Source organism: Tauraco erythrolophus, chromosome 3 (assembly GCF_009769465.1).
Source record: "Tauraco erythrolophus isolate bTauEry1 chromosome 3, bTauEry1.pri, whole genome shotgun sequence".
In the NCBI taxonomy this organism is placed as follows: domain Eukaryota; kingdom Metazoa; phylum Chordata; class Aves; order Musophagiformes; family Musophagidae; genus Tauraco; species Tauraco erythrolophus.
Genome location: NC_141467.1, coordinates 11,066,731 through 11,090,713, shown reverse-complemented (window position 1 = coordinate 11,090,713; position 23,983 = coordinate 11,066,731). Strand labels below are relative to the sequence as shown.

Genomic DNA, 23,983 nt, shown 5'->3' with positions numbered 1-23,983 from the left:
TTTAGTCTTTTTGCAAACTCAAAATTTGGGGGTGTGGAAAAAAAAAAAAAAAAAAAAAGACTGTAAAAGGAAAGAAAACATAACTTTTCAGTTGGCATTCCAGAGTGCCTTATGATCGAGAACAGATCAACAGATAGGCATTTAGCTTTTGTTTCAGTTCTGGGCAGTGTTTATGTACTTTTTATTCAATAAAACATAGCTTTCATTTCTTTCTTATCATTTACAAGTGTTACCTGTTCTTCAGTGCACACACAAGACAAAGTCTCGTAGTGACGTGGTTTTATATGGAACATGTGGTATTATTGACTTCGGTGAGACAGTTCATGTCAGAACTCTAAATTCAACAACCTGATCTACTCAGCATTTAATGAACTGTGTGTGCAATTAAATACACCCACCCCCCAAACCAAAACACACAACTATTCATAGTGCTTACGACAGATCTACATAAAGTTCAGGATTATGTTCAGCATTGTCATGACATCTGCACTTCTGCATGTTCAATCTCTAAAATGGGCCAGTTGCTTTCAGTGTGTGGTAATTAGACTCCTGGACTCTCTCAAGTATTTCTCAACAGGTCTTAAAACTAGATGAGTCAAGTCTATTGGCAATTAGCTTGGAGGCATCTGCTCTTCACTTGGAAAAAAAATGCGAGGCTTTTCCAATCAAAGAAAGTTTTTTAAAAGTACACCACTGAAATAGCCATTTATGAATTTGCTAAAGATAAACTTATGATAGGCACAGTTTAAAGCGAAAAACAAAAGTCCAGTAAAACATGCATTTGTATTGCCCAACCTATATTTTAACTGCTAAGGACCAGATGCAGTGATATTTGAAGTTGCCTTCAAATGGATAGAAGGTTAGACCACATAAGAGTCTTATTGAGAAAGATACTTGAAAGAAAGTGAAAAAATGCCCCTTTAGCCCCAAATGATGTCCTGTCATCTCGTGGCTAAGTAGAAGGGGACGAATAACATCACTGACAGCATTTTATTTTGTCATGGCCAAGTGAAAAAATCAAACAAACATGACAATGGAACAGAATGTAATGACCTCTCGCTACTCCACAAGCTGTATTTTTAGGGGATCTTTCAAGCACATCTGAGAAATATATTGTCATCAGCTTTGTCTCACAGATCTACCAGCAGTGGTGCCAGATTCTGCTCAGATACAGTCTAAAACCAATTTACACATGGTCCCCCACATCCTGGCAGCCATTCATAAAAGACAGGAGAGGTTCCTGGTAGTTGTTGCCATGAAGTGGTACCACTAAACAGAAAGGGACCAGAGAACAGCACCAGAGAAATTCACCCCTGCAAAACCGAACCAGCTGGCAAACAAATCTGTGTCAGACTAAGCCTGGCCTCACCCTGAGGTTCATGTCACAGCCTGGCTCAGTTACGGTGGCACTCTGAGGCATTAAAAACTTACTTCACATCTGTTTCTTCGTTTGTTAAATGGAGATAACACCAACTTCACCGATGCAGTGCTCTCATTAAGCATGTTAGTTCCCTCTTCCTCACGTGTGACCTTGGCCACCACCCAGATGCTGCCACCTCTACTGACTTCAGAAACATGTAGCCCCTCTTCCTAAACAGTAGCATCCATCAAAAGGCAATAGGTACATTTGTGCCCTTTTGGTATCCCTGCTAACTCTGCCTTTGGTGTGACTCTGCCCAGAAATGCATGCAAGAAGTTCTTAAACCGTCTTAAATACTCTAAAAGTGCTATGTGTTCAGTGCCAATATTAGCAGATGTGGGAATTTTCTTTTTTATAACTTTAAAACAAAGCTATCCTGAAACATTTCAAACATCGAGCCAGGGAAGAAAAAAAATCCAAAATGTCAAAACTTGACAGCTTGTTACTTGTGGATGGAAGTGGAAAACAACCTGAGGGAGCTTTACGTAAAGCAAGCAGGGCATTGCAGCACAAGGAAGCCAAGAGACCTATTTAGGAAGAGAAGGCAGTGCTCTGGTGCAGCGGTGAGCACATGCAGGTGTCTCTTAGGATGGGGAAAAGAGGAAGAAGAAGAGGGGATGAAACTCCTTCTTGAAAATTAGCACAAAGGAACAGAAGAGTTACTAAAACTCAATGTTGGCTAGATGAACGCAAATCCAAGTTTTCCCTTACTTCTAAGTTTTACTAAGTAGTCTTTCACTGGAGTATTCATGTACATTTTCTCCATTTAGCAAGCATCCCACACTCTTTGTCATGTGCCTCCTCCTTGTCTTTGATCTACTCGGTCTCCTGTGCTCTGAGGCTTTTCTGCCCGTGCTTTTTGCTGATGATGCTGATCCTTCACTTCAGTTTGTCTCCAGTTCTCCAGTGCTCCCCTGGACAAGCGATCTGAGGCTGCACAGCACTAAGGACAAAACGTCAGTATTTAGCCACTCGCAGGACGCAGGGCAGCACACAGCTGCTCTTAAAAACGTTAAGGAAAGCAGAGGAACCTTAGACTGTAAGTCCTGACTTGCCAGGCGGGCAGCTGCCCAGGGCACCAGGCTGCCAACAGCAGCAAAAGAGCCTTTTTTTGCTCATGTCTAGCCCTGGCCTTGCTGTCACACATAGCTACAGCAGTAAATCTTGTTCTCCCAAATGCCTTCAGATCACCTTCTACTTGTAGAATAGCCAAGATAGCACAGAAGCTACCTGTGCTTCTATTCAACGTTGCACACTGATGTCTCCTTTTAAGGTTGCATGAAGTTTAATCTCATTTGGACCACACTGTGTGCAACAAAATAACAAGCAGGTGGATCATCATGATATTTGTTTTGCACGTTTTGTAACTCAGTTACCTCATACACTTCTCAGAAGAACAAGACCCAACAAAGAATTTGCTTGGAAAAAAAGAAGAGTGAATCATGCTAGTTCTGCATAAACATGTGCTGACAACACAGAAGCAAATACAAGAAGTGTCTTCTGTTTTCAGAGTTTGTTACATGTTGTCCTGGGCATCTCGAACCCTGTTCCAGTAATTAACAGACAAGATGGATCTAAGCTGCTCCTTGATGTAAATAGCAGCAATACTGTTTATTGCTCACCTGGCTCTCGTCAGGACTCGGAAATGCTTAGGAGGGGGAAAAAGAGGAAAGACAAAACCAAACAGAATCAGCGTGTGGGGAAGAAGCTGACACCAGCTCATCAGCTTTTTCATTGACCCCCAAACCCACGTCTGCCGTAGCGGCACTGCACTGGTTCCCTTCTGTCGTCACTGGCATCGGGGCAATCTTACCACACCTGGTAAAACCTCACCTCCACGGCTGCTTACAGGCTACAGACTCGCACCGAGGGCCCCATTAGGGCCCTTAGTATTTCCAGTATTACTCCTAGTCTTGCGCTCCTCACTACTGCTTCCAAAGGGTAGTTTCTGCTGTGCCAGCTACCAGGGCATTTCTAGCAAGAGGAAGCGAGGTGCATGTGATCACACCACTCATCATCTCTCCCAGCTGTTTTCCCAGTTTCAGACAGGTTTTGAAAAGGCAGGAGTCTCCGAGATGTATGCTTTCCAGCCAATCTTCTGAGCACCAAAGTCTGGGCAACACCCAGTGCCCCCTCCAAAGGCAAAGCAGGGAGGACGGCCCGTCCATTTCTGGCACCACCCCAACTGAGCACTCCTGACTCTTGTCTGAGTGGGGCACTGCTGAAGCTATCTGGGAGAGGAAGGAGAGAGCAAAAGATACAAACGTGTAGGCAAACTGACTAGAAATAAGAGTAATTTTCAAAATACAGTTTTGTAAGTGTATCAGTCAGGATGTAATCAACATAAGTTTGCTTTGGACCCAGATATAAGTACATTAAAATACTGTGCTTTGTAACAATCTCATGGTGTAGCCAAACACAGGGTATAATTATTTTACATACATATGGTAGTGATGTGACCACATCAGGGGCAAAAACCTGGTGTAGTTGTACATGGGCACACCCAAGGAAGAAAAAGTTGCACGACAAGGTAAGCACAAGGGACTGCAGATAGGAAGGACATCCACTAAACATACAAGAAGGATGACTGGCAAGACAAAAAACCAAGATAAGCAGTATCAAGAACAGATGAGACTCTTTCCCCTTTTGGGAATGGGACAAGTAACGTAAAACCATGCCGCTTAAGCAATACATATATGGCTGAATATATATACGTAAGAGTGTGCACCACAGCATGGCACTCTGTGAAGGTTTTATAGGTATGGGAAATGATCTGAAAAATATAAAGTGCAGTCCTCTAGAACCTTTGCAGATGAAACACCTCACAACCCTCTTCAGAGATCTGTCTTTCATTTGAAACTAATATAGTCAAAACACAATGAAACCAAGCCATCAGGTACACTATAGCCGTTTCCAAATTCTGGGGATGTGTAAATGTGTGCTTTATCTCACATTTCGGTGGAGTCTTAACGCCAAGTGCAACAAATGTTGAAAAATACAAGGCTGATGCCTCTTCAGGCCTGACTGGGCTACCAAGTTAAGATGGCAAGTGTGTTCTGCAAGCTATCTGCTTTTTCTTCTCAGAACAGAATGAGTAAAAGTGTTTATAGCTATTTGAAAAACTCCTGTCTTACTAGCAACATTGCACCCTTGCATCAAGATGCAAATACACACCTTCTTAAACAGTTTGCTTCTTTTGGCTAAAATACAGCTTTTACGAGGTATAATGTTTATTACCAGATTTTCTAAGCCAAAAAATTAGCTGTACAAAATTCTAACTCATTGAAATTCCTTGGTTTTACAGGCCACAAATGAAAAGGAGATATAAGCTCACCCCCACAGATGCCTAAATAGTAACAATTTCCAATTATTTCCACAGTCAAAAATGCTGTAGTCAAAAACAATCAGAAGCACACAATCATCATTACAGTTAGCAAAAAAAAGATCTCACATGTAATACAACAAAAAATTAACAAAACTGTTTCACCTTAGTAGAGCAGAACCTATTATATTTATGTCAAGCCCCTTCCTACTTCAAATTTAATACTACTCTTGGATCTATATAATTAACCTTAGTGATAGAAAATAAAAATAAGCTATATAATGCTGAAAGCATTGCTAGATGAAAAACTGATATGGGCTCAATTCCATAGCTCACAGCTGACATTCTTACCCCAACATCTGTCTTAGGGGCAATTTGAAGGCACCTAGAAGCCCTGGCATGTGTGTGAGGAAGTGTAGGGCATTGCATATCAGTGCAGCTACCGGAGGCTGTGCCCAGAGCAATCCCCCACGCAAGCCCCAGCACCGAGGCGCTCCGTGGCAAGGTGCTTCTGACTCTGCTCTTTGGAGGCTGCCCAAAGGTGCAGTTCATAAGGCCTCCCTGAAACTGCTCTGGATTCAAGACAGAAAGCCATACAGGCGGGTTAAAAGTTCCCAGAGCCCCCTTTGTTATAGGATGCAAGATCTACGTGTCTCTGTCGCATCAGCCCAGACACGTCCCTCGGGAGGATGTTCAGACAGAGGCAAGAACAGCCAGAGAAAGGGTAGACATGGAGCATAAGCACAATCGAGGTGTATTACACCCACTGAAATAAATAGAGCATGTCTAAAGGCTTCTCTCAGCTGCATTCCGCATTCACTCATGGATGGTTCTTGGTTTAGAGCAAGTCGGCGAAGTTAGCACAGATGCCAAACAACTGTGACTCTACTTTGCACCTTGCTGTCATGGCACTGGAGAGCCAACCTCAGAGCGGATACTCTTTCCACAACCAGCCAGGTAAGGGGTGTATGGACAGGGTGGCAGCTGCAGCACCAACAGGGGACAGGCGGGAACAGCAACAACCCCCTGCCATCAGTGACCTCTCCCTTTAGCAAGTGCCCTGGAGGAGTGGAGAGCCCAGCTCTGCCTGGCACATTCCTCAGCAGCCCTCCCTTCCCCAGGGGCAAAAAGGTTACTCTGCCCAGCTAACGCTGAGGTTAACATGCCATTAATGATACTAAATCAGAGTCACTGAATTCTTGGAGAAGAGCAGGACCACTGTAAAGGTATCAACGTCTCCAATTTTTTTTTTAATTTGAAGCAATATCTTCATGTCTACCTGTTAGGTATTTTCTTTTAAAACTTACAAACAAAGTTTAGTTACAAACTAAAATAAGGAAATGTTTTGTGGAAGTCAGTATCAAAAACAAACTTCAGGCTGAAAATGCATGTTAGTCAATCTTACTCAAGTTTATTGAAACACACAGCTAGATTCTTACCCCATTTAAGCTACCCTTAATTCAGAGTAAGTGAAGATACTCTCAACTCAAGCTAGCATCACAAGTATCAGGTTTCTTCCATGAGTTCAAGCAATCAAGGGCAAAACGTAAATCTACTTGCTTGATGCTTATCCACAACTGGTTGTTAAAAAATAAAACCAAGTACATTTATTCAGGAGTTAAAAAAAAAACAACATCCCTCCAGCGGCTTCTGACTTGTTTCCAAAATCCATTAGTCAGGTACATCAAAGTCACTATCACCAGAGAAACTGAGTCCATTTTCCCATGCTGACAAAGAGACCAGAAGAGTACTAATATCTGTAGGGCTTTTATCAGCTCACTCAACCTCCGCCTTTATCATTTCCACCAGCTTTATTTAATCTGAAGTTGCAGGACAGAAAGTCCTCACTGACAACTACAGGCAACGCATGACCTAGGCAACATCTCTGCGGCACAGACAGAAGACGCAAAAGTTCAATAGGCCAAGGTTCATTTTTGTTTAGGTTTTCTCATTGCCCACACAAATTACATACAAGACTTAAAAGGCCTCTGAGTAGTCAAAAAATTATAACAGTGAAACAAAACCTCACAGTTATCCTACGACATTTCAAGATTTTGCTCAGAAAAAAAAAAATACTGAGATTGCATAGAGACTGTGTATGTTCTCTGACAGTATTAAAATGCATCCTTTTTCCCATTTACTGCTGGGATTTATCATTATTTGCTATGGGAATGTCTGTGAGAGTTATGAATTACCAAAAGCAGAATGACAGAGAAGTATTTAAATAAGACAATACGGACTAACACCAAATGTTCTTTAGGAAAGCATCCTCTATCAGCATGGATAACACATGCTTCTTGTACAGGACAAGCAACCCCATCTCCCAGTTCTGTCTATCTCCCATTACCCTGCTCCTGTAACATAAAGGCACTGCTAGATCTTACCGATGTACAAAAGATGCAGCTGCATTCCTGAAGAGTGGTCATCTTATCCAGGGAATATTCACAGAGACATAGCTTGCAAGTGAGCAGGGGCTCCAGAGCTAACTCTCCAGCTTCTGACTCCTCAGCTGTCATGGTGTGAGGACGAGTTTCCCCAGGAGAGCCCATTCACTCACTAATGGTCCAATCAGCCTGAAAAGAGAAATCAACAGCTGAAACATCCCACAAGCCACATGGTCACTTCTCATTGACCTGAGAATTTACATGTCAGATCCATAAGAGCACCTGCTAAATGTACTAATTTGGCATCTTGGTGCCAGTCTCACACTTCAGGCTGTTCAAAATTTACAAAGAAGGTGCCTGAGAGCCCACCTCGCCACAAGGCCTGAACTGGGTTGGGTTCTCAGAGAACATTCACCTTGCTGGCACAAAGCACCTCAGTCAGGCCATTTATCACCATATTTATAAAAAAAAAAAAAAAAAAAACAAACCAAAACTCACACACATGAGACGTTATCTATCTTATATGCAACAGTATAGCGGTCAGAGCCCTCACCAAAGTCGTAGGAGCAGGGATCTGACTTGGGACAATGAATTTTTAATTAAAAAAACAAGCTGTGTTCATATGTATATACTTATACACCTCACTGTGCCCTCTTGAATGAGTTTCAGAGTCATACTCCTCTTATCCCTATAAATCCTTCGGTCTTCATTGCACCCACACCGTTTCAAAGGCTGTCTCTACTCCCACTTTCCATTCCGGCTGGTGGCGAGGGAGCTCTCCTGGACAGTGCAAGGTGACAGCAAGCACAGATTCCCACTTTTTAGGCAAGAACTTCAAACATTTAGCCCGTAACGTAAGTGGTGGGTACCATCGCAAGAGGGATGGCAAGGGCATCTAAACCCAGGAAAGGGTTTCAGATTGTATGTCCTACTTCATACGGGGCTGGAGCTTAAATCCAAGCAAGTAAGCATATTCCATATGCAGGCCTGTTTCTTGCATTCCTTTGACTATGCCAGAGAGCTGCCTGCTCACTTCTGTAGCTTTTTTTTTTTTTTTCTGTAGCTTCTGTCCATCCCACTCACTGGAATCCAGCTCTCCTATTTCAGAGGGCTCTTAGGCACCTAACTGAAGTTTGTGAACCATGAACTAAGTGCACTAGCACTTTGACAGGGAGATGCTCAGAATAGCCACACGTTATGTCACAGCAGTGCTAGGGGAAGAAGTTTCTGTCCTTCGAGAAGCAGCAAAGGGAAATACCATACCATGCTCATGTGTAATGTTTTCTGATCTAAGCATTTGAAAACATTGCACCATAACTGTAAAAAAATTCAAGACCCTCATTCTTACACAGTGATGCTGAAAGAGATCTTAAAGAGAATGTCCTCACGCTTAAGCTAAAACAACGGAAAGCAAATTTGCAGATTTTATTCACCTCAAAATAGACAGTGAGGTTCCATGCAGCATGTAAGGCACAGGAAAATCTATTCCTATTTCCAAGAAACTTGACCCAGCTCCCACAGATCTGCTTCTGAATACACTTAGCTGATGGCAAGAAGACCTTCACACACATTTCTTGCAAGCAGAGACCTGGTGGTCAGCTGCACGCAGCTGCTTGCACCAAGTAATAGCGCAGCTCTACTAAATCTAAAAAGCTGCATCACGAATGGAGGCTGCATGAACATGAAAACAACAGAGGATGAAGATCCAGCCGTGTGCCTGCCAGATCTGACATCTCAGGAGGCAAACAGGAGACTCAAGCCCTTTGGTCCACCTCTGCTTGCCTGCCCTGCAGTTCCGGGCACCCTCGTGTCAGGGCTGTCAGGTCACATTTGGCAGCACGTCCCTGCTGCCGTTCTGTGGCTCCTGGAGCAGCCAGGCCAGCTGCAGCCAGTCTGTGCGTACACAACGTGCCGGCTTGCAGAACCTGCTGAATTCCTCCCCAGAGGAAGAAATGATGGTGCTTATGGAGCTCAAGGGGTCAGTGCATGTGAAAGCTCACCCGGCAGCTCCCACCCCACAACATGACACACAGCCGAGCCCCGTTCCCAGCCCTGCCCCATGAGCCTCATGCCCTGTGTTCCCACCAGTCTGCAGGAAGACCCTTTCTCTTCAGAAGCCATGAAACCACAGCTAATCTGGGTGGGAGCACTCTTACCGCTTTTTAATTTTTACAGCTTGCAGTCTCCTAGCCTAGCCTGACAGAGAAGCCATCAGATGTGTCCCCTGGGATGTCTTTCCTATAAGCACCCAGTTTTAGAGACACAAGAGTCATAGTCAAGATTCTGACAACCAGATTCCTGGCTTCTAATCCAAAGCAAACTCTGTCTTTAATGGCTTGTTATCACTAGTTCAAAATATACGCCATGCCCACACTATTCTTGGTGCAGTCCCCGCCTGCTACCATGATGCCCCTCACAATTTGCTCTGTACGGCTGCAGGGCTGGCACTCCAGCACGGCCAGAAGCCTTGGAAGGAAGCCTCCCTCTGAGTCAGGGACTGCAATACTCGTCTGTAATTACTGCAACGGGGGAGAAAAAACAGTGAGTCACTGGAAACACCACGGCAGATCAAGAACTACGTGTTATTTAAAGCTATGTGCTAGGCGTTATCTCTGTATTTAGGAGAATTGTATCACATCTGCTCAGGTATGCTTTTCAACAGCAGCTGCATTTGTACAGGTAAGCTACTCACCCCACACTGCACGGATCTGACATTTCTTCATTTACACAGTGAAAGGTAGCAACATTAAGAGGAGGAATGTGCAAAAGAACAGGTAGGAACATTTCAGGATCTAAGAATGGATATAAAGTGGATACAGCTGCTTCCAAAGTCAGTGTTCTTTTTATAACCAAAAGGGTTGTGACCCTGCATGCTTTTATTAAGGCAGCAGTAGAAAGATTCAGGTGTACAGCTGAGGTTTAGGGCTAGGGGCTAATTTTAGATGGCCTAAATCTGGCACTCAGTGTGACAGCAAGAGAGTTTGCCACAGTGAAGAGTCGGCTGCCGATACACTGCTCTGACCTGGTAGTGGCCAGACGCCACAGTGTGATGGCTGTGGGGATTCATTATGATATCTCAGGCACCCTTGTCCCTGAAGACTGTTTATAGGTTAAATTCATTTTTGCTCCCTGTTCCCTTCCCTCTTCTCCTTCCCTCGCACCAGGATGCCAGAGCAGGGCTGAGGTTCTCTCTAAAACAAGCAGAGCACTCTGTGGAAATCTCCAGCAGACGACACCAAGCAAACCTGGAGAACCAGAGGATCCTGCTCCTACACAGCCCAGGCCAGCTTGCCTCACCGCAGCCTCATTAACCCCAGCAGCCTTCAGCAAATGAAGCGAACAGGATCAGAGCCACGGGGTAGCTGTGCGCCCCGCCTGCATGGACCACGGAGGAGGCACCATGGCTACCAGCAGCAGCACTCCCTCCAGGCCAGCTTGTCCATAAGTGGTCCTCCAGGTCAGGCTGGCACAGGCAAAGCCATCCTGTTGGCACCTGAAAACCTGCCTGCCGAAGAGAGAGCAGATGCATGGGCCTACTTGGCCTGCTCCTTTTCCCAGAGCAACCCAGAATTGTGACTTCTGCTACGGTTGCCACGGGAGGCATGCAGGAGGAAGAGTTAACGGTTACAGAGGTGGGCAGCCCCATCCAACGGCAACTGGGCTCTGAAATCAGGCCTGCGGAGGAGGTTCATTCCCATGATTAGATCAGATGGTAAAAACGATGGGGAGAGAAAGACATGTCTTCCTCCTGTTCTCACTCTCTACTCCTTCTCCCGTTCTTTTGCAAGACTCATTGTTCTCTCCCAAGCTCTAAAACCATCTCCCCCACTTTAATACTCTGACTTTTCCAGAACCAACTTTTCCATACACTGCAGAGAAGCCCTCCAAATTTTTATGGCTTTCACTTTGCTAGGCTTAGTCCCACAGAATGTCATTAGTTAATTATATAGCCATTAGTTCTCTTCACAGTGGATTAAAATTCCTACTGTAATTACAAGTGAGTTGCCAACAATTTAGGTTTAAAACAAAACATCTTGGATGTATGTGTCATGCCAGGGAAGAGGGAGTCACTGAAGAATGAGCTGCTGACAGAGGAAAAGACCATTCCATATTTGGTTATATTAATAAAAGTGATCTGAAATAAAAGCAAATAAAAAGTCTCTGAAAAAAATGGACCCTGGTATAGATAAAATACACTTCTAATCACTAAGCTCTTCCCTTTCACGCTCACAAACACAAATGATCCATTTAGGATAAATGCCAAATAAAGCAAGAAATGTATCACTAAACCCGAATACAGCATCTAACTCCTCACCAAAACCTCCACTGAACAGCAACACGGGCTCCATGAGATGTTGTGGAATAAGGATAAACACTTCTCAAGGACACTGTAACCCGGAGGATCATACTAGACAAATTCTGCACCAGTGTAAATCAGAGGCAAAGAAGGGTCAAACTGGCCCCAGTGTGCATAAACACTCATGAACTGTAAAGATTCAAGTTTTTTTACATTCTTCTATCAGGCACGTACATGCACGCATACACACAGATCATGCTCCTTTTACATTGCACAGAATTTCCAGGAAATGAGATGTATTTCCTCAAATTGTACGCTGCCCAGCTTATAAGGAAGAAGAACTGTTGGGAAGACTCATCCTTCCCTGGCACTGACACTAACAGTGTTGATGTCATAGGATAAGGCAGGACCAGAAAGTCTGAATGAATGTGAGTGAGCTATACAGGGCCAGTCCCAGGAGGGCCAGTCCCAGAACGGACAGTCACCAGGACCACAGTTTGCTGCGCGCTCAGACCCATCCATGTTTCCATTTCGTTCATCTGCCTGCGGACACTTTCGCCTTGTCTCTGGGAGGTGACAAAGCTTTGTGCTTTCGCATAGCACTGAAATGTCTCAACGCTACCCATAAGCAAGAAAACATTAGAGCATGCTCAAAGCAGAAGGTGAAAGGGCTCAGGGGGGTGGGAAGGATAGGTCCAAGCAGAAACAGTAACATGAAAATACAACTCCCTAACTGCAAATATCTGCTGCGCCTGCTTCTAGACAGGTACCTGTTGCAAATCTTGGGATTAGTGTCCTGAAGTAGAAACGATTAACTCCCTGAAGTGGGAGTGAGAGAGCAGCTGGGTGGGCGTCTGGCAGCCGGCCAAGGTCAGGCCACCACAGCTCTGCAGAGATGTTAAAAATTGATGCAACTTAGAGCTGAAACTTTCCCTGTGAGCACGCATTGTAAGGTGACATCCTTGTTACAGCCATACAAAGGCTCACTTGAACCTGTCCAGGTGCCTCAAACCAAGATTATCAGGCTGAAAGAACAAAAGTTACTCTGTGTATGTGATAGAGCAAACAAGCCAGGCAGTCTCTCGAGCTGCAACATCAGAAGGACATTGTCTGTGTGCCTGAAATCAAGTCACTGTACTTAGCAAAAAAAAAAAAGTGTCTGAATGTGACTTTCACTGCTTAGAAACATCACATAAAATCATGAAAGCCTTCTGCACTGAAGCTGGAGGAGAATGAATGGATTATATTCAGCACCACAAGTCATCCTTTCATTTTTCACACGCTGCATCCAATAGCAACAACAGAGTTCTTGGAGAAACCACTTCAAGCCTTGTGTTTGCAAACAATTCTGCTGAAGTTAGCAGAGCTGTAGGCTCTTTGCTCAATTCAGAGTTTAAAGGAAGTGAGGAAATGTACAAACACAAGACACGTTGCTCCAGGAAACATTCATGTAATAAATTAAAAAAAAAAAAGTCTTTTATGTGTTTTTTCCTGCAGGGTGGCGTGTGCCTGGGCCCATCCTGTGGGACAGGGTGAGACCTGACAGTCCTCTCTACCCCAGTACCCCCCAGGTTTACCATAAACCAGCACTCAGGCATGGACTTGCATAAGCATGGTGGGATCATAAAGAGGTTGAGGTTAGGTTTAAGGTCATGTGTGGGCCTAACGCATAACGTAGCACCTCTCTATTTTATGAAAACCATTTTATTATCAAAACAAAACTACTCACAGCACCTGTGCTAAGATCCTATTTAGTGTACCAGGTATTCACTGAACTTTCTTGAAGAAACATTTGCAAGTACTACAATCGTTTCTCATGCCCTAGAGATTTTGCAAGTACTCCACCCATTACGAAATTACTTCAATGCCATATAAAAACCTATTTTGACATCGTTCAGCTCAGGATTCTGTTGTTTCCTGTAACTAAGTTTCCCCCTTAAAAAATAAAATAGCAAAAGAAAACTACCTGAAAAATACAAGTGTTCAAAACCAATGCTAAAAATAAGGCCCTTGGAGAAAAAGAATAATTATAGAACGATTTAAAAAACATAACAGAGTGGTATTAAGATAATGGGGTCAGATCATAGAAGATATAAACCGAGCTACGAAATTAGGATATGTGAAGGCAGCTGTCAGAAACCCACATTTCTATCAACTTCAGCAAAAGCCCATCGTTATCAGTTTTGGTTACAAGTCCTTAGCCATCCCAACTCTCTCAAGACAATGTGATTCAAAATTCTCTTCTAAGGCAGCTTTTTTAAACTCAACAGCTCTGCACAAAGAATTAGTCTGAATCAAGCATACCAGTACATCTGCGGTCTAATAGCCTGACCGCTAGACCACAATGCATTAATTTCTCCTTCTTCTGATACGCACTGCCTACACACAGCCACCTCTCTGGTCCATACAGCATTACTTATCAAGCAGTGATTCAGTAAGGCTGTAAAACACAGGATTAAAGCTCCAATTCAGGAAAGCCTTCATCTTCAAGAAGGACATTTAATCATATGTTTAAGTGCTGCTGGGCATCAAAGCCTGAATATTTTACTCTATGGCAATGAGATTATGAACGAGTTAAACAATTACTTAGACTTTCTGAAGTTGTGGTGTCAAAACCAAGCAACCAGATAAGTGAATAGAAGGTCTAATTTTAAATACATTTAAATACAATTTTAATATATTCAGAGTTACTATATTACATCTATGCCTTAATACAGCAAGCATTCGATTACATGCATGTATGAGGAAAACCCATTTCTAGATTACCATAATATGCTACCAAGCCAAATCATTAGAAAGAATAAAAGTATTTCAATACCTATTCTCTTTGAGCAGGGCTTAAGAAAAGTCAGATGTATAATATTTCCTGGCAGTTTTCTGCACCGTAAAATTTTTATTTTAAGAAAACTTGTTTAAAGAACAAGCAGCCTAAGTGAACGTGCTGCCTGGTACATGAGAATATACCGAAGGCAATTTCTCTCACTTGTTTTCATTGGAATGCCTGGAAAAAAAAAAAAAAAAAAGCCCTTGAGCTGCTGTTCAAGAAGCACTGGTTGTATGGAGTATTTTCATATCATGCTAGCAACCACAAAACAAATATATCAAATACTTTGAAAGGAATGTAGTGAGTGGGAAGCCTCTTTCACAAAAAAAAAAACCTATAAGGGACAGACTGCACTCATTAAGAATATCATCCTGCTTCCTGCCAGGCATTTTTATACCAGCACTTTAGGATGTCTAAAACACATATTGAACAGTTTCCCAAATCTCACATGCACCCAATAATTTCAAATCATTCAAATAAATCAAAATGTCATTACGGCGCACGTAAATCAGTCTCCACAAGTCTCTGAGAGTACACTTTGGGTAACATCTGTACTGTGCTGTAACACTGAGAGGTATGAATAACTCCGAGATTTTAGAATACCAGTTCTTCACAGTAACTTCTAGCAACCCTACATCAACATGTTCTCAGGGAGTTTTTTTGCAAGAAGACCATGGATATTAACGGAATAGAACAAATCACTTTTACCACCCCCCCAAACAGATGTGACTCTCTGCAATTGTGGGAAACCTTTATGTTTCCTTGCAGTACTGCTTTAGAATAAGCAAGAGGAAAAAAGTGGGCTTTTCCTCCTTCCATTCCTAAAAAGCTGGGGAGTTCAAGAAAACGGACTCTAATAGCTAATGGTGAAATAAACGCTGCTACTCCCAGCTGACAGGCAGCTAGGAAAAACACTTTCTGATCACTTGAAGATAAAAACATAAAAGACAGAAAAAGAAATAATGCAGCCTGCTACTAAACTGAAATACATAACGAAAACATGGTCTTGGTCTCTTTTCAACACTGACAGGAGCCTCAATGGCAATACTGACTGAATCCATGAGGACAGGAGTAAGACCTTCTGCATGGACTCAGGTCAGACCATTGTACCACAGAAGCCATCACCTTCACCCAGTTCTGCTGGAACTGTGCTTGAACTAGGACATGCCAAAGTTCAGGATACAGCTCTGTTAACACTGGCAGGCCACACAGCCATAGCTCCCTGCACCAGATCTACTGGACTTGAGTCCTGGGCAGGCCTCTGAGCATCAAGTTTGGGATGATCCAGACGTATCGTATCAAATTCACTATGCCTGAGGAGTGCGACAGTGCCGGGCAGAAGGCTATGGTGACACATCTGGTCCTGCAGGTGGTCAGTAGCAGGATTCCCCTAAAGATTTTTGTTCACCCTGGCAGTCAAAGAGCTAAAGAAAGTTGATCAGCACAAAATGCATTGAAACAGGCAAACTGCAGCCAGACAACAGAACTTGCATATTTTGGCATCAAATGTCTCCAAATATTTCCAAAACACATTGAAACATCAAAATTATACCAAGTGGAATTCCAAGTATTGGTTACCAGGGTAAGATTAGACTCTAAAGCTTATCTAAATAACACCCTCTATTCTTAATGACACTATGCAACATCTGTTAATGCTAAGCTACAAGGAATTTCCACTCAAACTAGTTTGGTGCACTTTACTTTTAACTTCCTGTTCACAAAAGGTAATACACCACTATTAAATAAAAATGCACTCTTCATGGCATTAATGACAAAAGCAAATGATAGGTCTCCCTTTCTGACCACATGAAGGCTTTGGGTAACTGTAGCATTTACTAAGTAAAAAGGAATTGAGCTTTTGGGAGGTGAAACAAGTTGTTAACTCTGCTAGCCGTCTCAGATGAAACAGGAATAGGAAGTCAGATGTAACAATTTGCCTTTGACACAGAAAAAAAATGTTTATTTTTGTTAATCAGATAACAAAACCTTGGGATATGTTAACTCCTTGAGCTGGAATGTTTACAGTTTAGATAGGGCATGTTCAGAATAAATTTGTGACATTGACCTGTTCTAACATCAGGGATTTTTTAGAAGGTATTTGTAAATACACAGTGTTAACATGAAAGCAATGGAACCTTATTTGACAGAGGGATCAACTTTATCTGTCTGTTCATAGTATGGACACTTCTTCCAAGAAGAAACTAACTGGGCTGTCAGGCTCCTCTGGCTGGAGATGGCTCCTTTTTCAGAGCAGCCAATGCTGTGTTTGGAGCAAGCAGCGTCCTGGGTGCAAGGCAAGCAGAGACATGACACAAAGCCAGGCCTCAAAAGTGACAGCAAGAAACTTCTTAGGGATAAGGGAAGCGTGCAGAGTTTGCCAGAAGCCAAAGAAAAACTCAGCTGACCGAAACAATGAAATTGATCCTCCACTGAATTCTGCAAAAACACCATATACCAAAAAAATTTACTGAACGCCATCAGCTGAAAAAAAAAAATACATATTTAGGTATTTATTTTTAAAAAAGAAGACCTGAGAAATGTTTTTTTCAGTGCTTGTAATAAGATGATACCTTTAACGTCTCTGTCATTTCACTGTATCAGGCCAAGAATACTGCAAACTTGCAAGATTATGGTCATACAGTCCTTGTTCACTAGAAGGACTGAAAAGCACTTTCACACAACTTTAGATTTACATCAACGGGAATCGAATAATAAGTTCATTTTTCTTCTATAACAATTTTTGTGTGACGGCTCAGTAAATAAAACTAGTAAGTATAATGTTTTAAGTTGCTCCTATCTAATCTCGCAGTCAAATATGCCGCCCATTATTATAAAAGAAACCTATCAAGGTAACCAAGATAAAACAAGTAAAACATTGAAAACTGCCCTTGATCCAAATACATCTCAATGACTTAGAAAGCTGTGGGGGGAAACACACTACCCAGTGGTAACTTTGAAGTCTTAGCTACAATGACATTCCCAAGACTGGGAGTCAAAAATTAAAATTAGACCATACAAGCATTATCCATTAAGAAAACAACATGAATAGCCGCTGTACTGGAGTTTGACAAGAAACAATACAGTCATTAAGAAGCAATAGCAGAGGTTTGGACCCAGTCATGAGCAGGTTGTTTTGAAACTGAACACGTGCATTTACTGAAGTAACTACTACTGCTTCACACAACTGGTTATTAAACTAATCAGAGTGTATTCCTAAACCACCCCTCTGCCAGTTCCTCAGTGAGCCCTACCAAAGTCAGCTGCACCCGGAGATGAGGGAAGGACAGAGCACTGAACGAGTCCCAGCTCTGGCCAGATCTGCAGAGGTGAAAAGGAGACATAAACTCCAGTAATAATCTCCTGACTGAGCTTCTCTCCGCTTGTCCTCTCAGTATTCACATTTGCTCTCCCTCTTTTCCAGCCCATGCATGGGAAGGGCAATGGAGCCCAGCACACTGGGAGCGAGGAGTTCTGCTGCAGGTGATTCCTCCCACATTGCCTGCTGCCGCAGCGCGGAGGAGCTGCGTGGTGCCCACCCCATCAATCAGGACATGAATATGGAGCATCTCTAACCTCTGACAGGCTTCACGTACACACTACTGAACAGAAGTTGCACACTATGCTGGAATAACAATAATAGCTTCAGCTGCAATTAGTCTTAGGCTCTTGACTAACTTTAACAGCTACATATTTTGAAATCTCACTTTTATAAACCTTTTTAACAGAGCATGATCTATTTTGCCCTGCATCTTACTAACTGTATAAGACAAATATGACATTTTCTTAAACTTGAGTCAAAAAGCTTTGCAGCAGCTCAGCTGACAACACTGTCTACCACACGATGCAATGTTGTCTCATTGCTGCCCTGCCCTCTCCCACTTGACTTTCCACATCCACCTTCTGTCTCCATGTTTCAGGCTCTAAGCGTTCACAGAAGATTTTTGCCTGTACAGTGTCAAGCACAGGGAGCACAGTTAGTTTCTCAGGGGCTCAATACAGCTACTTAGAAACACAGATGCTACCACAAGACATATAATAAACCAGAAATGTACATCAAATGCAGCTGGAGGTTTGCATTCATCATTCCCTCACTTCAATTCCAATTTTCAACCTTTGTTAGGTAAATAATTTCAAAGGGGAACAGCAACCTGTAAATATACAAGATTTCAGCCTCAAGAGCCTTAGTATCTGTCAACAACCAGCTAGTCTCTACATGATCTTAGCCATGACATCGAAGCCCTGCCAATGGGAGTGTTTCCAATGGCTCCAATGGATCTGCTTATGTGTGCAAGGATAAGCAACTAAGAGCAGTTGAAAGAAGCTGCTCCACCTCCCAAACACTCAGAAAAATCTAGAACACAGCACTGAAGGAACTCATAGATTTACTATACTATAGGGTTACAATCTGACAGAAATCTTTTGAAAAATAACTTTCTGCTAGATGTTTCTTTAATTACAAACATGACAACTAATGCCCTTCAAATAGGCATTTTGTCTTCATTGTTAAGGAATTAGGAAAAGGAGCTACGGCAAGAATTCTTGACTCCTTCTCTACTCCTCTCCCCACTACCGCATGTTTCCTTCATTTGTTGGCCCATTCTCCCAAAATGTGGGAAGCTAAGTCAACAAGGGGGTTGAAACTGGTCAAGCCATGTACACTGCTTGGGTATTTGCAATAAAAACATTGACCAATCCAAAAAACACAGGTCCTTAAAGTAGTATCAGCTAAGTTATATATAAATATATATATATGTAGCTTTTAGTGCACTCCAGAGAAAGGGCATGATTGCCTTTCCCACAAATCCTCCCCGAGACTGTCATGAAGATTCCCCAACACAGTGCAACTGTGAAGAGGTCAGGAGGGTGCAAGATTGCATCCTCTCCATTGTGCAAAACTTCAGCAAGCAAGTTGTTGCTGGCACCATGGATGTTGTCTTAGCCCTATAATGGGTAAACCCCATTGGGAAGAGTTCCAGGATCAGTGGTTAGCTGAGCCTCTGCTGCTGTGAAAAAGCTTCAAGTGAGTGCAATGGTAAATAGCCTACAGGATCAGCTAGTTTTCCCCATCGACTGTATCTTTGCAACCTTCTTTTTTTTTGAAGGAGAGAAGACTAGCTTGTTTTCCTACATTATCTCCCACCTCCACCCATCAGAATGCTTCCAAAATTAAGCACAGGCAGAACACTTGAACTTTCCCATCTACTGCTCAGACATAATCGGTGTCAGCCTGCATGTCACAGCTTCTACTTAATCCTGGAATTTTCTTTGCACGTAAATGATTAGCCTATATACTAGCTGTCATGAAACGTGTTTTTCCTTCTATATACATAGAGGTTTAGAGTATGCAATTTTGAATGATTTGTGGCTATATGTGCATGAGTAAGGAATTCACCCCTAAGCCACAGCAACATATAGTACACAAAAGCGTAAGTAGAGGTAGCCTTGAAGGATCTGTTTCAGTCCCTGAACACAGAGATACAGCTCTTCTGTTGCAATGGTTTTTCCTTTTTCCAAACATATAGAGCACAAAAAGGTCTTTGGTTCTGCACATTTACTCCCTGGCAGTCTGAAGATACAATAGTTTGTATAACCAAACATGAACATCAAAGCTTCGGTCAGACACCCAGACAGTGTCCACTCTTGGAGTAATGACTCACGTCTTACACCTTCCCTCCCCTCCTTGTTATTACAGCGAAGTGAAAGGCAGAAAAGCCTGCAACAGACACAAATACTGACCTTCTCAACTGAAAGGAAGAAACATGAGCATTACAGTAAAATGGTACTTTTTTCCTTCTAGTAAAAAGTAATTCTGTACTCCATCTCCTAATCAGCATCTCTCATCTCTCCTTCAGACAAAAAACCCATGACGGTTTTGTCTACAACAGGCTCTAGCACACAAGAAAAAAACCCGTGCAGGTGATGTGTTCTAGCGCACACAAACAAGCTGGGCTTTTCCACAGTAATATGCTGACTACAGTTTCCATCAACAGCACATCTTGACTTCACCATCTTCACTGGTAACAGCTTCAGACCAACACCAAAAAATACACCTTATCAAGTTCCAATTCTGGAGCCACACAATAGTCCCACCCTGACTCACCCAATTGCCCTTATTTATGGTCTTTGAAGTCTGTCAGACAGGTACAGAATTTCTCATCAGGTTTTATATAAACATAATTTATACAAACAGTCCCTTGACTACAGCATGTCTGAGACTGCCTTACTTGAGGGAGGTTAACCGTTCTGCAGCAGGAGTCAGATTCACATGGCCCAAATCGCTGTGCCTGGTGCTGGCTGGCTTTGGGACTCCAAGATCATAGAATCATAGAATGGTTTGGGTTGGAAGGGACCTCAAAGATCATCTAGTCCCAACCCCCCTGCCATGTGCAGGGACACCTTCCACTACACCAGGTTGCTCAAAGTCTCATCCAACCTTGAACACCTCCAAAGATAGGGCAGCCACAACTTCTCTGGGCAACCTGTTTCAGTGCCTCACCACCCTCAGTGTAAAAAATTTCTTCCTTCTATCTGAGCAATTCACAAACACACGGCACAAAGATGCTTGTAGGTCCTGTAATCAAATAGCTCAAACTCCACCAAAGTCAAAACTGTACTTGCAGGCACCAAGGACAATCAAAGAATCAGGTAAGCGGATGGCATTTCTAATTACGGATTATGAATTTTTCCCTTGGAGGCTGAGCAGATTTCCCTAGAAATACAGTAAAAAACACCCAGGTCTTGGACCATCCACAATATTTTTTCTTTATTAAAATAGAATAAGAGGAACCAGAAATGGGGAACACATGTCATTGTGTGCAAGTATCAACACATACAAAGAGACCTAGGAAACTGCATCAACAAAACATGTTTTATATAGCTACATTTTTGATTTGAAAGTGTTTACAATGCAGTTAACCTAGTCATGCTCTCAAGCCTAGAAATTTCCACTCAGTATCTCTGCTCCTCCCTGGAAGACTAAGAGTTGAAAAAGTCCCACTTCAGTAGGAAGAGAAGGATGAGGTCCTTTGTAATTTGAGATACTTTTTTTTTTATGAATGTTTTAGTATCTGCTAGCAATGATCTACTTTCTGAATGTAATTCCCACTCAGTTCCCACTGAGCCGAAATAATTTACAAGAGACACAGAGAAAGATTACTGAACACTATTTCCTTACTGATCAGCACAAAGTTATTTGGCACAAGCATCTCCGTAAATATTTGTCCAAGACTAGGTAAATTTGCAGTGTACGATGGCCCTCAGACCTGTACTTTTATCAAGTGAGAAGGCTCATAGTCTAGCACTGGAGCTCAGCTGTGCTTCAGCAGAAACACAAAATGCTAGAGGCTGAGCTTAGTGTCATTGCTATCTTTCCCTTTGGATCTCTTCTTTTTTGTTTTGTCCAGTGTTCCCCTTCACAAACAAAAAGAAGATTAATTCTGAGACGGAATGAATGTAAGGTTATTCCTGGATGTTAGGTAACAAAGAGAATTTGTGAAGTGCATCACACAAAGCTGGGCTTTGGCACGGAGAAGCCAGAGGCAGAGGAGGTAACTGTACCCACCTCCCAGTGAGCACGCAGAGGAAGAGGACAGATCCAGAACCATTTTCAGCCTCATGAAGCTGAAGGCAATTTCTGCTTTGGTATGTGCAAGGAGGTCCCATGGACTCAGTTCACAGCAACACTGGCAGCCTGCCACACCATTCACGTGTACTTGTAACATCTATGAGTCCAGAGCTGTAATTATGGTCTCAGATGTCACAGCACTACTAGCCCAGGAGATATTTATGGATCTGATACGTGCATTCTATAGGCACTGTGTAGTTTCTGACACATTCAAGAAAACTCCCCACTGAAGAAGAGGGACAGCAAGCCTATAGCAGCTTTTTTTGACCTACACATCAAAGCAATACACTCCACTGGGCCTCATCACTAAAAGTCACCGAAAGGTCTGGACAGGGTGGATTGCAGGCACGGGGCCCAGACTCATACCACAGATATTATCAGAGGCATACTAATGAACTGGGATCCGGGTTAAGTATTAGCGCTGCTTGCTTTCCTGTAAAGTGACTTGCTGCTTCTCACAGTTGCATTATAAACTTAGGATGTTAATTAGGACAAGTACATCCTTTCCTCCTCCACCAGAAGGGAAAGGCCAGATAATCACTTCCACGCTGTTTATTTGTTTCTACAGAGTTTATGAAGCACTTAGAGAATACAGTGTAATCCAAGAATCTAGCTAGTGAGAAACAACTCCGTATTGTTTGCTATTTATATTACTAACTTTTGCTCCAAAATATACCACCACACAAACAAAATCACCAAAATGTCACCATCTGTGGGAAAGACGATGGTGACTATCAGTGAGGAGCACACAGGATATAGTTCAGCACAGGGAACAGAAACTACACCAGGTTGCCAAATGCTATTCCTATATGAAGTGTAGGGAGGTTTCTATGTCCTGGTACAAGCAGACAGCACTTTGTGTTAAATACCCTCATCGGACAGTAAGGTGCGTGGGAGAAAAGGAGTCTGATTCTCATCATACCAGCTTGGCTCCAGAACAGCTCTAGTTTATTTTGAAGGAAAAACTCCTACTTTACCACAGCTTTAGATGCTCTGCAAACACACACTTCTCAATCCATAATCTAAAGCATCACTTTTGGCAGCATACCTGCAGCCATCCCCTTATCAATATTTTTTCCAATGCAGCTTATGTTCATTGAGGGAAGGGTTTCAGCCACTTTCATGCTATGACAACAACCCATACGCCCACTCACATTCAGGCACAGACAAGTCCTTACTTAACAGGACAAGAATCAGGTCAATATATTTGTTTCGAAAAATATTTAAGGATAGGATTTTGAAACTTCTGTTTCCGTAAATATTGGTATCCCAAACCCAGTGCTTGCCCTTAACCGAGACCCCTTGCCCTTCAGGCTGAGGGTAGCCAAACATATCATGTTGCTGTGCCTGCTCACAGTCAGGTGGAAAGCTGCATGGGGATATTTCAGTCATGGCCTGTACCTCTGCTAAAATTTACTTCTTAAAAGCATTCAGTGTCTATTTACCAAGAGGATGGGAAGTCACCCTGCCATGCTTCCTTAACTGTAGTCATGCTAAATATTTTACTACTTACAGTGCTCGCTGAAGGAAGATATTTGATATTGCTGTGTACACTTAGGAAGCAGAGTGCCTTTGCATTACAGAAAATACAGAGCTTTAGAATAAACCAGACTGAAACATCTTCATTACCAAAGCAGCTTTGTGCTGAGAAAGCCTTACGCTGAGAAAGCAGTGCAAACATACGAGTAAATGCCATTTTCTGTTTTGTGTAAAAAAAAAAATAATTACAAACTAGAAAAAAAATCTATTGTATATTTAGAAAGTGCTTACATAAACAACATAACACTAAACCCTGAAAAGATTAGAAGTGTACATTAACACAATATGTATCAGCATATTCTTCCTTCCTGAGACTGTGGCAGAAGAAATGTCTTTAAACCAGGAGGAAATCTCTGCATTTCAAACTTGGGCTCCCTCCAGCTTAATCAGACGTGGTTTCAGTACGAAGAGAGTTCTTGTATATGAACTAAAACAGATATATGACTGACAGTATGCCATCTTGGCAACTACTTGCCACACAGGTATGTCCTAATACTGCAGCATTTTCAAACACTTCACGCAGATATTTCTGTAAGAGTTACACTGACGAAAGTAATTTCACCCTTTTGGGAA

The 23,983-nt window shown here is 42.6% G+C and overlaps 1 protein-coding gene across 1 annotated transcript in view; it reads right to left on the bottom strand.

Annotated features, from left to right (window-relative positions):
• Positions 1–7,291, bottom strand: part of RNF144B (ring finger protein 144B) — a 31,539-nt gene extending 24,248 nt beyond the window's left edge. Inside the window, exon 1 of the mRNA XM_009983067.2 lies at positions 7,127–7,291. Coding sequence (XP_009981369.2) covers positions 7,127–7,291 — 165 coding nt within the window. The remainder of the gene's footprint in view (positions 1–7,126) is intronic.
• Positions 7,292–23,983: the final 16,692 nt, after the last annotated feature.